At 37.7% G+C, this 18,811-nt stretch overlaps 1 protein-coding gene across 3 annotated transcripts in view; it reads right to left on the bottom strand.

The window, feature by feature from the left end:
- The window catches only part of QKI (QKI, KH domain containing RNA binding), a 167,451-nt gene that overhangs the window by 88,499 nt on the left and 60,141 nt on the right, over positions 1-18,811 (bottom strand). For all 3 annotated transcript variants that reach the window (XR_012632865.1, XM_074896646.1, XM_074896647.1), the window contains exon 3: positions 12,667-12,783. Coding sequence is in view for 2 of the 3 variants with exons in the window: in XM_074896646.1 (XP_074752747.1) it covers positions 12,667-12,783 (117 nt within the window). In the remaining variant the exon portion in view is untranslated. The remainder of the gene's footprint in view (positions 1-12,666; positions 12,784-18,811) is intronic.

The following is an 18,811-nucleotide window of genomic DNA, read 5'->3' as shown; positions in this document are numbered from 1 at the left end:
TCATGCAGATACTCAACACATACTTTAAACTGAGCTGTTATGAGTTTTAAATACTTTTAAGATATATTCACAGTGCACGTGTACTTCAGTGAATCCTACATTAATCAAAACATTCCCCATTTAGTGCCCGGAAAGATGTGAACAATGTAAATAATTAGCAGACAGAAGCTGCTAATTATTCTCAGAAAAGGCTAATAAATGTGCAACAGTCTGTCAATAAATCCTTCTCTATATGTGAAAAGTGTAAAGACCAACAATCAAATCTTGCAACTGTAGCTGGATAAATTGTAAATTAAGGATACTGTCCCACTGCAAACCCATTAACATCCACACAGCTACTTGAATTTCATTCATATCCTTAAGGTACTATACTGCAGGCCATACCTTGCATAAGGGTAATTTGTGATTAATAACACCTGTTTTAATCCAAGTCTAGGTAAGACAAAGGCTAACACAGAGCCAGCAGATCTAAGAAAAGGGGATAACTGTCACCATGTAGAAACAAGTTGAAATGGCAACCCACTGAGACATTTCAGGAATTACAATTTGTGATTCCTATCATACAGTGGACTTTTCCAAGCTGAAAAGGAATCCAGTATTTTGCCGCAATGAAACACTACAGATTATTTGTCTCTATCTGGAAAACAATGAAGTCAAGTACCTCTATCTTCTAAACGCTCAATTAGTACTGTAAGTATTTAGTTTCAGTGATAGTGGTATCCTATTTTATGCTTACTGTTTTGCTCCATGCAAAAGAACCTTCCTATCAGTCTCAATGAAATTGCTAAATCTGACCCTAAAGAGCCATAATCCAGGATGGTGAACCTGTTTTCTGCCTGCTGGCAGTCACCTCAAAAATATGGAGAACCAGGAGCTGCCAAGAACTGATACTTGGGAAATACACAGGCATGCTGCTTTCTTCCTTGAATCAACAGGTTCTGCCTGCATTCCCACATTTAAGTAGACTCAATTTTCCACACAGGACAGGGAAATTCCTGTGAGCTTCAAACTAAGTGTGGTCTTTCCCATATAGAAATCCAAGCACAGTTTAACAATACTCAGCAAACGCACTCAAAATGGAACCTTGAACACAAATTATTTCTGGTAAGCAAGTTTACAATCTCGCAACACTAATTCTTAAGAAAGTTCAAAAAAACCCAGCCATATACCAAACATGGAATCATTCACTGAAGGGCAGCACAATAGCTTAATGTAATAACCTAGAAAAATCTAGAATCCCAGAAGAGTTTATTGGTGCTAATAAATGAGAAGGGTAGTTAAGTCTGCAAAACCACTAGCTGCCCTTCACAGAGCATGATGAAGACATGGAAATATCACTGAATCTATCATTTGTGGAATCTCACAAGAATCAACTCCCTCACTTTAGTATTTTTAGATAATGCACAACACTATTACTCCTGCAAGAAAAGACAGAAGTTTTAAGGGGGTAGCAGAACTGACATCCTGAACATTCAGTGGGCTGATTTTGACTTGTTTAGGTATCTGCTTGACAGAATCCCTTGGGAGACCGTCCTGAACGGTATAGGGGTCCAGGAAGGTGGAGCACTCTTTAAGAAGGAAGTTTTAACAGCACAGGATCCGGCTGTCCCCAGGTGCTGTAAAAGAAGCCAATGTCAAAGATGACCAGCTTGGCTCAACAGGGAGCTTTGGCTGCAACTCAGACGTGACGCCCACATATAATAAGAGTGGGAAGGATGATCCAGGAAATCACAGGCCTGTCAGCCTGACTTCAGTGCCTGGACAACTGATGGAGCAGCTCATCCTGAGTACCATCACACAACATGCAGGACACCCAGATGATCAGGCCCAGTCAGCATGGGTTTATGAAAAGCAAGTCCTGCTGAACACACCTGATCTCCTTCTACGACAGGGCGACCTGCTCACTGGATGAGGGAAAGGCTGTGGATGTTGCCTACCCTGACTTTAGTAAGGCATTTGACACTGTTTCCCACAGCATTCTCCTGGAGAAATTGGCTGCTTGAGGCTTGGATGGGCACACGCTTTGCTGGGTTAAAACTGGCTGGACGACCGGGCCCAAAGAGTTGTGGTGAACGGAGTTAAATCCAGTTGGCAGCCGGTCACTAGTGGTGTCCCCCAGGGCTCGGTGTTGGGGCCACTCCCGTTTAACATCTTTATTGATGATCTAGACGAGGGGATCGAGTGCACCCTCAGTCAGTTTGCAGATGACACCAAGTTGGGTGGGAGTGTTGATCTGCTCGAGAGTAGGGAGGCTCTGCAGAGACCTGGACAGGCTGGAGCCATGGGCTGAGGCCAACTGGAGGAGTTTCAATAAGGCCAAATGCCAGGGGCTGCCCTTGGGCCACAGCAACCCCCAGCAGCGCTACAGGCTTGGGGAGGAGTGGCTGGAGAGCTGCCAGTCAGAGAGGGACCTGGGGGTGCTGATTGACAGCTGGCTGAACAGGAGCCAGCAGTGTGCCCAGGGGGCCAAGAAGGCCAATGGCATCCTGGCTTGTGTCAGCAATAGCGTGGCCAGCAGGGACAGGGAAGGGATCTGACCCCTGGACTCAGCACTGGTGAGGCCGCACCTCGATTCCTGTGTTCAGTTTTGGACCCCTCACTACAAAAAGGACATTGAATGACTCGAGCGTGTCCAGAGAAGGGCAACGGAGCTGGTGCAGGGTCTGGAGCACAGGTCGTACGAGGAGCGGCTGAGGGAACTGGGGGTTAGTCTGGAGAAGAGGAGGCTGAGGGGAGACCTCATCGCCCTCTACAGCTCCCTGAAAGGAGGGTGCAGAGAGCTGGGGATGAGTCTCTTTAACCAAGTAACAGGCAAAAGGAGAAGAGGGAATGGCCTCAAGTTGCGCCAGGGAAGGTTTAGACTGGGTATTATGAAGCATTTCTTTCCAGAAGGGGTTGTTAGGCGTTGGAATGGGCTGCCCAGGGAGATGGTGGAGTCCCCATCCCTGGAGGTGTTTAAGAGTTGGGTCGACATAGCGCTGAGGGATCTGGTGTAGTTGAGAATGGTCAGTGTTAGATTAATGGTGGGACTAGATGATCTTCAAGGTCTTTTCAAACCTAGATGATTCTGTGAAATCATATGCCTGTATATAAGAATGTCCATACTCTACTAAAACGAAGTCTCACCTAGTTTAGGAACTTGTTTCTCATCTTTTTCTGCTGAGTAAGTGCGGAAAAAATTTGAGGTTACAGCAATGTCCTTGTTTCAGGTGGGATCGAGTTAATTTTTCTTTTTAGTAGCTAAAGTAGTGCTAGGTTTTGGATTCAGTATAGGATTGGGTATGAGAAGAATGCTGATATTATACTGATATTTTCAATTGTTGCTAAGAGATCAAGGAGTCTCCATCTCACCATATCCTGCCTGTGCACAAGTGTACAAGAAGCTGGGAGGAAGCACAGCCAGAGCACTGGACCCAGATTAACAAATTAAACATTCCATACCGTGTAACTTCATGCTCAGTATGTAAAGGAGGGGCAGCCAGCAAGGAGGGGATTCTCTCTTGCTTCTGAGACTGTGGTTTAGGGATCTTGGTTTTTGGGATTGCTAGCTGAGAAGAGGCTGGGTATCAGTCAGTGGGTGGTGAGCCATCACAATATGAACCCCCCCAGCTGTACTTTTTCTTATTGTTTTAGTTCAATTATTGAACTGGTTTTGCCTCAACATACAAGTCTCCCTTTACCCCTCTAATTCCTCCCAATTGCCCAGGCAGCGAAGGTGAGCAAGTAGCTGCATGGTGTTTGGCTACCAGCCAGGTTTAAACCACAAGTAGATTTCCATTGTTTAAACCACTCACTACTTTCACTACTTTGCTAGACAAAGTAAAATGTAGATAGATGTTTGCAGACAATGTTGTCAATACCTCAAAACAATTCAGTATGAATTGTCCCCCAAGCCTTTCAAAACTTCTATTCAAATGCTACATACAAACAGCTGTAAACTGTAGCCTAGTCAACTTTTTATAACACAACACTCTGTGCTTCCCACCTAACAAAAGCTTAGGAGTTAATTTTGCAGAAAGACAGTTTCTACTATAGTAGAGATTAAGATGAGTCAATTACCATTCTATTTTAATTTATAAAATAGAGACTTGCTTATACCCAGATGTCCAGGCAACGACTCAAGATTCCTTGATATATACTTTTTCCACTACACTTGGTGCTACTCCAGTTTCAAGATAATCTAGATTCTCTTGCCTCTTGATCATTAAGGTTTCTTGCTCACAGCAAACTGACAGGAAAACAAATAAAAGGAAAAATAATACAAGTTAGTTTCTACTAGTGTGGCTTTGATTACACCCCTCCAATGTACAGCTTTCAGCATCTTTAACAAAATACTTCTTTAATACCAGAAGTCAGCTATTCCATATCCAATTAGCTCAATAACCAGTTAACTATTTACCAGTTTAACTGCTCTAAGAACAAAATGACATATAATCAAGTTTTGATATCAAAGTGATTTAATCAGAGTCAAAGGCTTCAGCTACTTTTCACATTACACAGTGCGTGTTCTAACAGTGTTAAAATGTGCTCAAAGCTGCAACCTTGTATTGAGCACATGCGGAAATATATCCAATATATACTGAATATATTCAGTGTGTAAAAAGCAATGGTATGCATGAAATAAACCTATCTAAAAAATACATTGCATCAGATACATATCAGTAACATTTTCTGAAAGACTAATATTACTTTCCAATAATTCTTGAGGCCCTCGGGCATCTAAATTTTCTGTCCTTCAAAATAAAATCATTCTGCTCTTGAAAATAAGAGCATTCCTTTGTTAAGTGAAAAGACTTTTGCAATAAATTACTTCAAATACTTCTTGTTTGTCAAATCTTATATAAAACTTAAGGAAACATTATTCTCTTGTAAAATTCACATTCCCATACATAACCTAGCTAATTGTACCTACACTGTATTCTTCACTACTGCCAATGTGAACTGAAAATTCTTTACTTAAAAGAAGAGATGTATGCAGGTAAGATTTCAAAGATGATACTCCTGAGTCTCTGGATTACAAAACCCCCATGAACAAGTTTAAAAAACTGTCAATCTTCAGTGAGGGGTAATTCAAGAAATAACATCTGTTACCTTCAACATTGTCTTTTGAATTTCCTGAAGTGTATTTTCTACTAGGCAGCCTTTAGCATTTAATTAAGTAATTAAATCAGAGTAACTTGCTAAGAGGAGGGTTTGGGTTTTTTTTCCTGTGATGACTTTTTCTTTTTTATACTATTAGCTTTATATACTATTAGTTTAAACTCTTAATCTTTTCAGAGGGTCACTGCTTCAAGACTACCAGGGTTGTAACTTGAGACTTCTGTTTTGTGGGTGAAAGGAAAAAAAGGTCATGGTTCAGAAATTCTTTAATAAAAAATAATACTAAAAAAATCCAGCTTTACAACTTCCCCTGAATTCAAAGTAAGTGGTTACAAACACAATAAAGGTTTTACAATTGGAATAGAAAAGACTATTTTCTGAAGAATTCACTACTGAAAAAAAAAATACTAGCTTATAAGCAACCAAAATTATTTTCATTACATCTTATGTTTTACAATGAACGTCTAGGATGGCAAAGAAGTATCAAGCCCCACGTATACAGGCTTGGGTTCTAAGATAGAGGGTTTTTCTTCACCACACAGACACATAGAAGTCCTCATACAGCTTAGTATGGTACATTCTTCACTGTGTATTAAAATTGCAGTTGTGATATGTTGAACATGTAAGCTCAGTAGTACCTTTATATGAATATGATTTTTTTGTTAAAGAATAAAAGGCTAATTACTACAGTGGTCAAAAATTAAGTATGAAGAAAGCCTCCCAAGTTTGATGAATCAGTTTGAGAAATCAAACAATGCACACATGCACACTTATGAGAAAGTGTGTTTAGAGGAAGTGCCACTGTAGAAGATGCTAGATGCTGAAGTTAACTGTTCCAAGGATTGTATCTTAAATACTGCATTCTGAATGCCTTAAATTATTTTCTATTACATTTTATAACCTGAATACAGTAGATTCAGGAACATGCTGTATAGGTGGTATCTTAATCTTAGCTGAGCAGCCTGCTCATACGATGACTTTTAATGCACAGTCAAAGAAGTTGATGGCAATTACAAGTGAATGTAACCATCAGTTTGGCAGTCTCCTACAGACTAGTTGACGCTTTTACATGTAACAAAAGTTAAGAAAGCATAATCCCTGTTATCGAACAAACTGAACTGCCACTCCACACTGCCTCAGTCAGCGAGTTTCTGTAAGTAGAAGTCATTTTAACAGAAAATTACCTATTTAACTATATTTAACTATTTTAACAAATAGTACCCTTAATGATGGATGTTGACAAAGTATTCTGATAGTTAGAGTTCTAAACGTAAAAGTAAGCATCTGACCTCAAAAAACTCCATTGGCATTGTCAGAAAGGGATTTTTTTGTTGTTGTTTTAAACAGAAGGACAGTCATTCTAGTCACACATGATGTGTATGGACTTGCTTTTCACTTTCCCATGCTAATGTCCCCAATCACTTAAAGATTTTTTTTTTTCCTGTTATTCCTACTGGTACTGACAAATACTAAAAACCCACCTTTGCAATTAGTTACAGATTTCTTTTTTTTATTGCCATTCCAAACCATGGCCATGATTTCTCCACACAGATGTATGAAACTGTCAAACAGCAGCTGCATGCTTATGTTTAGAGGCAGATTTAGAGACAACAGGCCTGAGCCATGCAATTTATTCCCAGAAAACAAGAATAATGATTGATGGCTGGTCAGCCTTTCATTCTGAAACACCAAACAATTTCATTTGCTATCATGTTAAATATATTCCATTTCAACATATGTGTCAGAACCATAACTTTATTATTTGTTCACACATAGTACTTTTCACAAAATGTAGAAGTTAAGCATTCCATAATTAGGGTAGCAATAATAAGGCTTGCTTAACAAGACACACTACAAAGTATGTATTATTCAATGTCAGTAGCTTCACTTCATAAGTTAAACTGAATGTTTGTTAAGACTTTCCACTGGCATTCAAAGCGTACCTCATGGTATTTCAGAAACTAAAACTATTAAAATATTACAAACACATAATACTCCAATTCTGTACAGCATGTAAGTGTAGAAATATATCCTGATCACAAGACAGTTAATTTTTTCCACTCTAATCTTCTCCTCAAGCTTTGTGTAAGTACCAAGGATAACTTTTTAATTCCTTTTTAGCCTTACTATAAAAAAAAAAAAAACAAAACTGGAGAGTCCAAAGAAATTGAATTATCTTCTTACTGTGACAGGTCTGCACCAGCCAAAGGTCAAGATTGGTAGTAACAGAGAGCTTGTCTTTTTGTGAAACCTTACGTAACTGCTGCTTGCAATGTGAACAGTGACGTAGGAACAAGCAAGCTGTAGGTCAGGAACCACAAATCAGTTCAAACTACCTAATACAGAGCAAAGTGCAACAGATTTGATTTTTGCTGCAGTCGAAGGCATTGAGTTCTTCAAATTCAGAATTGCACAGCTGCCTGTCTTTCTCTTTGAAATAACCAATTGTAAGAAAAAATTCTGTGTATCACAATGAGATGCTTCCTCATGAAGTAAAAATCAGAGATACCCTCTCTTCACACACAGTTCTAGAGGAGATTCTTGACTAAAAATAGGAAGAAATGTGCAACAATGTAGTTGACCAACTGCCACAAGCCAAGCCTGATGCTGTAAAGCTGCATACCCCTCTAAGTGAGACAATGGCAGTCAATGTGTTCAAGAGCACAGAACTGACTCCCCTACAGATGTGTCAACGTCCATTTTACAAAATTCATGTAAGACAACGGGGATGACAAAAAACGTTTTGCTTATCCATCATTGGATAGTCTTCCCCTGTATAAAGCAGTATTCGTTGATAGGTGTGGAAATTGCTAGTTTTCCTCACCACCCAATGAGAGGTGCATTCAGACTAAGCAAAAAAGATTTTGGTCTTAATACAGTTACACATTCATTAGCTTTTGATGAATGCCTGCTACCCCTCTCCCCTCTCCAGTAATCTCCTTCAAGTACCTCCGGGCTCTAAATCACAGCATTCTCCTTAACTAAGATTTTGCTTTTAAATTTGTCTAAAGCTGCCTAGAGAGATGTTCTGATGATCTGACAACTGAGCCTCTGATACAAACGACTTGAGGATTTCCCTTGCTTTCTGGGGTAAATCTGTCAGCAAGTTTCAAGATTTGATCCTAGTTCAAGTGATCTGGCCATATGGTAGATTTCTAATATATTACTTGTCTTCATAGGCTTATACAGGAGAGTAAAATTTTCTACAGAGCAAGTCTGGATGGTTTATTTTCCAGCATGTCAGTCTTCATATTTTCTCTTGGATTCTGCAACCACTAGCAAGGTAGGAAGAGAAAAAAAGTGTATGACAGCTTACTCTAGGAGATGGTATTTAGTACCATGTAGCTGTCACATTACAGATTGACATTGGCTTAGTAACTAATTCCCTTCCACATCAAATAAGGTTTCTTTTATAACTACCACTGGGCAAGTAGGGTTGGAGATATAAAATATACTTATAAAATATACATATAAATTAACCTACATTCCTTATCGCCTCCAAATTTCAAAGCAATTCAGTCATATACTGGAACAATCTTGAATACTCACTTTTCTAAATAATGCTGACCCTAGATGAAAGAAAAGGGTTTTAAAAAACAATTAGCATAGCCTAACTTTCCATGAGAATACTATTACTTCTGTATTTTACACTTCGAAGTGTATTAGCATTTTGAAGTAGAACCTGCAAAGAAGCCCCTTCAAAAACAAGAGAAAATTATCATTAGAAGGCACTGACTCCAAAAAAGTTGGTCATGTTGCACTGCAAGGCTAAAGAGTTCATCTGTAAGTATAATTCATCAGGAAAAGCGGTAAGAACCAATAGCAAGAGGTGTACTTCCCAAATGGACAGATGTCACTTGTTCTTACTTTAGTCTGTTCGTGATCATGTCTTGAATAGAGCTTCGAAATCTTTATTTTTCAGAAGAAACATCTTATTGGGATACATCACAAACTGCAACATAATTAATGATTATTAAATTCTTCCTACTGCAGCAACAATGGTGTAGCAACAACACACTCAGTCTGAAAAAGATGAATTACTGACTAATATCAATCACCTCAGGAGAGGAAAAGAGCTATAGAAAGATTACAAATGGATGGCATGAAAATAGGTTTTATCAAGAAAATTATTTGGTACTCAACACTGGTTTACAACCAATATTATACTATTCGGTATTCAAATATATTACACAATTTAATATCGAACACTAACTGCAGTATTATCTCATGAAATCATCAATGGCCAAGTAGTCTGTGCTCCAAAAATATCAAACAACAGTCAACTCTGAAGAGGTAATGGGCATTAAAGTGCTGACTGAATCAGTCTGTGGCTTTTAATGTATACAAAGGTCTCGCTAATCTGCCATACAGAGCTTGCCCTTGTGGAAGACAGCTTTCCTTTTCTTACTAAACCTCAAAAAAAACAGGTGACTCATACTCAGGTCTCAGCTCCTCTAAGATTTTTCTCAAAGACAGAAGCCCAGTAAGACACATTGTCTATTCTCCTTTGACAGCTACAAAAACAAAAAGGGGGGGGGGGGGGGGGGAGTTGGGGAAATCTGTTCAAAAATACCACTTCCCCAGACAATAAACAATAAAGCTATCTAGAGAGATGTCTCCCCACAGAAGAGGACAGGTTCTGAAGCACAGTGGTGGGAGGTCATGGGCATTAGACATACCAGCTGTCTACACATGGTTGTGGCAACCTGTTCTAGGTGACCATGCTTCAGGAGGGGTGTTTGACAAAAGAACCTCCACAGGTCCTTCCCAACCACCACCATTCTGTGATTTTGTAACAGACATTTCAAAAACTCCAAGACCTACATGAACATTGAATGGATAGGTCAGAACGCATAGTGGTGACCAACAACACTGCAGAGAACGTGCTTATCCCAAGCTAGCAGCTGAGAGTGACGAAGGACATGGTACATGCACATGTACTACACTGGTCGGTGGTGCCTAAGTGCCTGCCCTGCTGATAGCATAGAAACAGAATGTCTTTGGGAGCTGGACATTTTCAGTGGGACCTAATACAAAAAGCATTCAAAGAATGAAGGCTCTACAGCTCTAACAAAACTGCACTGTCAGTCACGTCCTAGAAGATGGCTACCATACCTGATACAGAATTCACTGGGCCATGTTGATTTCTGTTCAGGCTAGTATGGACAAGGACAGGGAAGAGACGGAGTCAGGGAGATTATGACATGTGGGCCAAGGAACACACAGCAATTTCAAGAAATCTGAAGTAAAGTTTACTATTTTAAGTGCATTCGGGAACACTTACAGGGAAATGGATCTGTTCAGAAGAAAAATTGAGGCCTTGGATGCAGTTTTTTGCTTTCTTTTTACACACACTACTTCTGCTGTCCACAAGTATAGCTACTGTTAACACAACTAACTGTGCTTTTCCACACGGCAAAACCAATCTGCAAAACTTAAGGATGTATCAGAGCATTATTGTTAATGACTATCTTAAATATACATACATTCGCTACTAACAGCGAGACATTATTTCTGGACCATTAAGCTTGGGCCTCAATCTGTACTTAAAAGCTTTCTGAAGAATAGATGTCTAAATGTTTTCACTTATAATATCTATGAACATAAATGAACCAGAACTAACACTTCTATTCAGAAAAAAATTACATAACCTAACTCCTGATGAACTACCCTGGCCCAGAATTACCACTTAAAACAAAGAGAGAGCAGCAATAAACTTAAATTCTGCCCATAAATGAAGATAAGAATGTATATTGATAAAAATGTCTTTTAAAAACCATGTTTAAATAGGAAAAAAGCTGAATGAACTTTTAAGTACTCACTTTTTTTTAAGGTATAAATACTTCTTTTCCGAATTAACAGCTTGAGAATTCATTCGTTGCAAACTAAATTTTAGTATATTCCACATAATGAAGATTTACTTTGTTACACACGTAATAAGAAGTCTTAACATCTAATTGATCTATCAGCCAAAAAGTGGTAGCTTAAGAATAGATTGAATAGTCTGACTCTTATAAAAACTAGGTAAAGCTTGCAAACTCTTAAAGGGAAGCAATATTTGCACTAAATTTCCTGCTCCTGGATATCTTTTCTTAAACAATAGTATAGGATATGTAAAAATTTGTCTACTATTAACAGTCACAAAGTTATATAATTATGATTGTTCATGTATTGGCAACCATACATTTTGATTCGAAATACAGCATTCACACTCACACAACTTGGTATGCTGGGTGAAGCACATCTCTGAGTTACAGGAAATCTGTATTTCAAAATCCTGTACAAAAATATCAACTCTACAAGTTCTATTTGCCTATTTATGGTTTAACACAGCATAACAGTAGGATTCATTTATATGTTAAATGTCTGCCCAGCCAAGAGGCAGAAGGAATTCAGTACAAACGATGTTGGTTTTTTTTTAAAAAAAAAAAAAACTAAATCAAGCATTTAAGACACTATCACCCTTTTAATTCTACAGAACCTAGACAAGAAAAAAATCTCTAGGTTATGATAGATCTTTGCTCTAAAGGTGGCAATCTAAACATTGAAAATAGCTACAGGTAGAATAAGGGAAAGTGTGGTGACAGTATTACAGCAAATAACAAAAGCAGAAGATATCAAATGAAGTCTGGAAGAGAGATGGTCAAGCTCTGGAAAGTCACATTTTTAACTGGGTGGACGCTAGCTTTCTATTTTACTTGTTATGTGCTACATAAGTATCAACAGAATGTATTATGTGGCTGATCAGGTAAGGAAGAGGGGGTCCTTCTACAGAAAGAACCAAAATATATACTTCAGTAATGAAAGGAAAAGAGTACTCAAGCACACATTTCAAAACTGCAGTGGAGATGCTGGTGCAACTTCAGCAGCAGCAACCTAGAGGTAGAGGGAAATAGAGGTAGAGGGAAATAGCTAGAAAATAAATCTGCAAAACTAAATTACTTCCAGGAGTTACCACCAGAGCAACTTGACATTCAGGATGGCTTTATTCTGAAAAGTGCAGTTTCCGTATTTATATGGGCAGAGTAAGCATATTACAGGACAGGTCTAGGAACAGCCCTAACTACATTGGAACTCCACCTGAACACAAAATAAATCCAGAAACATAGTGCTTCCTGGTTCACTCAGACAAAATTCCCTGCCAGAAACACATTAAACATTTTTTCCAACCCATACTACTTGAACAAATCACTATTTTGGTACTACAATAAAAGAAACTTACTAAGAACACCTTTAAGGTTAACAACTCTTCCTTAGAAAAAATACATTTAATTTTTTTTTTTACCTTTACCTTGTGAAACATGACACAATTATAAGTTAGTTATTACTGAAGAATACTTTTTAATTGCTAGTTAGAATCCCAATCCCAACTGCACCATAATAGAGCATGCACATTTAGCTTCTTTCAAGTAGGTTGTGTTACTTACTAAGTCTGTAAAAAACACAGGATAATGAAAATGCATGTAATAAGAACAAAACAAGTAAGATTAAGAGAGACATAAGCTTACCCTCTGTTAGGAAACAAAACTATGCATCTGAAACTACACTACCCTTTCAAGAGCTTACCTTCTTTTTGTCCCTCATAGAGCCCTTCCCTCGGACCATTATCTTGCATCCTGTTTCTGCCTCAAGCTGTTTAGCTGTTAGTCCTCTGGGCCCAAGGATTCTTCCAACAAAGTTAAACTGAGAGGGGGGGGAAAAAAAAAAAATATATTATTTCTATAAGAGCAAGTAATTAAAAACTAACTTAAAATTTAACAAGAGTAGTTCTGTCTCTAAAATATCATCGTTTATGCATTTAGAGCACAACACTAAATACCTGAGGGTAAAGAATGAGGTAAGCACTATTTTCATACCTTTGGTACCTATGTGATCCCTACTACACTGGGGGATACCAGGTTTCAGGTGAAAATAGGTTTTGAAGTTTAACATCCAGTAGTGTAGGACAGTGGTAGTCCTAATTTCCTCCTCTTTAAGATATATGAGCTCTTACAGAAACTACACACCACCTCCCCTCACCACTAACATGACCAGACATGCTCATTAGTAGTCCAACAACGTGCATCACATCACAGAAACACACAGGTTCTTGCTGCACGACCAGACACACACACAACTTCCATGTGGTGGGACCGACTGGGTGCCAGCTGTAGGTCCAGTCCCATAATGACACAGGGCCTTCAGGAAAGGCCCCTAGGCCCACTATTCATTTGCTCTCTGCCTACAGCTAGGGAGCCTGCTGAAAACATTATTTTTCATCCTTTCATGCTGTTCTAGTGGGCTCAATCTGGACAGTGCGTGGCTTGCCAGCCACCAACATCTACAGGAACTCTTCTTTATCTACCCATGCCACAGAATTTCCTTCAGAAAAAAAACCTGAGGCTTGTTATGTATCCAATTTAGGTTTCATGGGCAACATTTCTGGAAAACATTCTTTTTACCATATATATACATATCTCCCAGATGTATGCATATATATGTATGCTTATATAAAGACACATGACAAGAGCACGTAATTTTTTGTAAGTTGTATCCTTCGCACAATTGTGCATACAGATAGAACAAGTATTTAATGTTTAACTGGTTAACTTCATTAATAGTAGACAAACCTCCAGCCTACACTTAACAGTTACACTGCCATTTAGCCATACATAGTGTTATTTCCTAGTTATTTTCCAGGGGGTTTTTTCCCCTTTAATTATTTCCAATCACACATCCTGGAAATTATGACATAAATAAAGCACTAAGTGAAGGCAGCAATAAGAACATACAGCAGTACTCTGACAACTTTGTGCAAAGATGAAGCACCAGGCTCAAAGGATACATGACCCTAAAAATTTCAGACTGAAGATTAAATTCAAAGAAGAGAACAGGAACACTGCAGTAAGGACAGAAGTCTGGATGTTTTAGATCCTGATAAACAAAGCTATTCAACGGAATTATGAAGAAGTTGTTGGCTTTCATTTCCTTAGCTAATTAGAATTGGTTTTGAGTACTACAACTCCACATATTTGAAATTCTTATAAAACTGCAAAGGCCAGCAATGATTTAGGAGCGAGGAAAAATTCTGAACACAAGCAAATTAAATTTCTTCAACAAAAATAACTGTGTTTCACAACAGATAAACTGTTCATAGGGAAGATACACTCCCAAAATTATTTAGTATTCCAACCTCAAAAACCAAAGACATATTATGAAGTCTGAAACAACTATCAGGGGAAATAAATAAAGATTAAATGCACTTGTGAATGCAGACACAAACTGTGAATCATAGGAAATTAAGGAAGATTCACTAAGACCGGATAAAGCAATGAACCAGCTACAAATGATAAAGTTCAGCCTTGAAATATTGTCAAAATCCTGCATTTGTTATGCATTTCATGTTCGATACCAAAATCACACCCCTATCTTACATAAACAGCATCTTACTTGCCTTTTTTCCACAACCACACCTCATGCACACTGTATCTTTAGGTATCTATCCTATTTCACTGGTAAAACTAAAATACTGCAAACCAGACTTTAAACCACTCTTCTAACCAACACACAAGGTGACTATCATTACATTCTCTATCTCCCAAGTGAAACAGCAGCCTCTAATATTTTATTAACCTGGATCATGATTAAAAGTATAATCAAACTATATGATAATTTGGATAAAAAATTTAAATAAAACAACATATGACACAAAAAAAAAAGCACGAGTTTGTATTATTCTCAAGCTTGCAACTTTATTCATGTTGTCTAAATGCTACTTAGAATTGTGGTTTCTAGTTGAGAAATTGCTAACAAACTGCAACACATTCTGTTAAATGTTAAACCAGTTTCTTTTCCAGCTACTCCCAGAATATTCTCCTTATAAAGAGCCTTCATAAATTCTTCCAAGATAGCTCAACCCCCTGTCTTTTCTTTCAAAACTGTATGCATTATTAGCATCTTGAATCTTTTTGGATCAGTCTTATAAAATTCTGATAATTCCTCTTACCTCTCTTGAGTCCTCCTATTTGTTAGTTTCTTAAAGCAGGATGCCTGGACAGGGCAATACTTACACTGAGACCTCAGTAAGGTTAAGTTTTATAACTTACAAACTGCATTCCTATTAACACATCCCAGCTTCTTTCCCACCTCAAAAAATTCAGTTCTTACGGTTGTTTCAACATTCGCTGACCCCAGATACTCTGCTCCATTAGCTCTGCCTTGCCAGTTCTTTCCAGTTTCGTATTCATATGCAACTTGTACACCCTCCTACAACAACATATTGCTCTACATTTGTGTAATGAATTCCACATTGTTGACTTCAGGCACACTAATTTCAAGACAGTTTTGAATTTTAACAGTCTTTAAAGGCATTTGGTATGACTTAATTGTTTTCTAAGCATACTTTTCTATCCCAATCAAGTTATTCTTGAATGTGTTAGAGATCCAGACTGAAAGAGAACTCTGCAAGACCCCACCTGAGGTGCAGTCTAATTGAGTCATCAGTAATCAAGTATCATAGCTTAAACTACTTACTGCTTTAACAAATGTTTCCTAAGCTTTCGTACAGACAGATCACCATCAGTATTCAGTTCCTCAGACTACCGTCTCAAAAGTCCTAGCTGAGACTAAAACAATTCTGACTCTCTCGTGAAGGGATTAGGTAGTGACCAGCAGACCACACCTAGGGAACATAGTATAGACTAAGCCATCTAGTTCGACAGTCTCAAAAATTTTATCAGAATCAAACTATCAGCAGCTACTTCTCCTTTTACCTGCCAGGCCAGCTGGATTACCAAGGAAAATTATCAGAACCATATACATATGACAAATTCAAAAGACCACATTTAACTCAAGATTTCTCATGCTCTCTGTCCTATACTCTCACCCAATCACACTCTTCTTCATTGCCTTGTACTTCCTTACAAATAACACATCTATACTCAGGAATACTGCTTGCTCTAACATCTGTACAGAGCCAAAGCTAGGAATATTACCCTCTAATTTCTGACAGATTTTCTGACTCTGCTCTTGTCTAATTCTCTAGGATCCACCTCACCCCCAGTGAATTGTTAGAAAATAAGCAGTGGTGGTTCACAAATCAGTCTGACGAAGTTGAGACTGCATTACTTTTGAGGTATCCAACCTCACACATGCTGGAATCAAGAGAATATGTTAAAAGTAGAAGTGACCCATGCCAAGATAAACTGCTCCTACACCAACTATACAGAAAAGTGAATCAAATACTTAATTTTCCTTTATCAAGTTAGTCTCTCCTTCACTCAAAATCAATATATCTCTATAGTCAATATATTTTTATATGTCTAACATTTTCACTTACAGCATTATGTTCCTGGTTTTTTAGAAGGGCTGAACTAGATTTTAATTTTGTGTTCTCATATCTTCCTATACAAACTCAGATTCAGAACTCAAGAAACAACCTCCAGAACAATGTGTCTGACATACATAAACACAAAAGCATCCTATGCACCACCACGAATCCTTCACATTTACACCTGTAAGTATACAACACTAACAAACTCATAAAAAGCCAAGAATCAGAGCATCTAGTGAAGCTCAGATGCTGAAGTTTTGTTGTTCTGGTTTTGGTTTTTTTTTTTTTTAAAGAAATTCCAACCAGTTACACCATGTTGTTCTCCCTCTCTACCTGTTTCTCTCACTCCCATTCCCTTAGTTTGCTAAATTTACAAGCTTGAAGTTCCCAGCATGTGCAAAACACAGACCAGCAAGGTCCTGTACTAAGACAATTGTTGCTTTTCTTTGAGAAGATGCCCTAAATACACACTTAAGAAGAGACAGACAGCGTATGTTGTGAGACTCTGTACATAAGAATCTCTGTTACTGAAGGTGATTAAGCAGAAACAAATCTATTAGGAAAAAAGTTGCTCTAAATACTAATGTTTGCACATACTCTAGGATATTAATGATTACTCTGAAGCAACTGACACTCCTAAGAGCTGACAAAATTTCTATATGGTGTCCTACCTAACAAATCCACAGCATCAGAAATTTACTGATAAAAACAGCTTGTATTCCCTATGCATAGAACAACTATTTCTCAAGCAGACCAGATGCTTTTAATCCTTCTATGCCTCACCAGCCCCTACAACCCACAACAAAAGCAGTAAAGGAAAATAGGAATGAACTATGCTAAAGATTCAAAGCTGCTGATTAACAAGAGGTTGCAAAGAAGGGTGTTTGATTTTTACAGTATATGGGAAATACAGTGTTTAAGAAATTTTCCGTACAAATTAAAATCCAAGAAACTTGAGGGAGTCCAGTAGTACTATTACTGTGCCTTTTGTATTTTGTGTTCTCCTTTGAAACCTGAAAGTAAGATATGGCAAGATCTAATTTAGCTGATGAAAATAAATTCTTTCCTTCATTATTGGAGAAGAATTTGAAAAAAACTGATTTGATTAAAATATCCAAATCTGCAAGAAAGATCATTAGCACATGCATTTGGTTAAACAATTATTTCGCTCAATTAAAACTAATTTATTCTAGTAACTTATTAGCAAAGGTGCCAATGATTTACTATACACAAAATTTGCAGAGCTAGTTACTTACCACTGGAAAAAAGCCGAAACAAGCTATTCTTACAGTCTAGTTCAACTGAAGGAAATCAAGAAAGGTCTTTGAAAGCTTTTATGTTCCTCAGATATGATGCATATTTCAGTACAAGCATTTTATACACAGCATAAATATTAAGGGGAATCTCAGAAAAAAATGTAGTTCCTCATTATACCAAAACCAAAAGATACTCTATGCTTCATGTTGATTTCAACTAAAAAAACAACTTTAAAACACAGTAATAAACATTTAAATTCAGCAAAAATTCTAAACACACAAAACCCAGCTCTTCCTTTACCAAAGATCCACAACACTTGCTCTGCAGTATGCCTAGGTTTCTACTACTAATCTGGCATTTGGTCTCACCTTCTGATCTCCAACTTAGAAAAATCACATAAATCCTGTGAATTCCTTAAAAAAACACTGTAATTACTACAACTGAGTACTTATAACCATAAATGCTCACGCTTGATGACATTAACTCTTAACTGCCTGTAGAAATCAGCTTCAGTATAGTTATGCCACACAGAAAAAACGTTCTCCATTTTGAGATCACCTTTACATATCATGAATTCCTTTTGTTTTTTTAACCTAATGACACAAAAACTCCAGATGACTTCTACATCAGTTTGAAAAAGGCTTAGCCAGTTTTTTCCAATTACTGTGTTTTATTTTACAGTTCAGTGTTAGACATAACTCTGCTGGCTGTAAGTGGATTTTCATGAAAACAGAAAACTACCTTTTATTCAACCCTTCCCATACCCATATCATCTTTCAGATTGTATACTAATATATTAAAATAAAGCACTACCAACATGTGGTTGAAAATGTCCTGGCATTTTAGTTTGCTTTTTAAAGACACGGAGAGCAGCATTTCCTGCTCACTTCACTATCGTATGCTTTTCCCCAAATAAAAAGCAGCTGAAAACCAAGACTATGCACAGTTCAGTGGTTAAAATACGTCAAGGTTAAGAAGCAACTGAAAACTGAATGCTATAATGGAGAACATCTGGTAATTTTAATCTTAAACAGCAATGCTAACAGACAGTTTAGTAATTTTGGAGGGAACCTTCTGTGTCTCTGGATCATAACAGTCCTATTCCAAGACCATTTGCAAGATAACTTAATCTGACAGAGTTAC

Source organism: Athene noctua, chromosome 1, assembly GCF_965140245.1.
Source record: "Athene noctua chromosome 1, bAthNoc1.hap1.1, whole genome shotgun sequence".
Lineage (NCBI taxonomy): Eukaryota > Metazoa > Chordata > Aves > Strigiformes > Strigidae > Athene > Athene noctua.
Note: the sequence above shows the minus strand (reverse complement) of the source record. Positions and strands in the feature narration are given on the sequence as shown.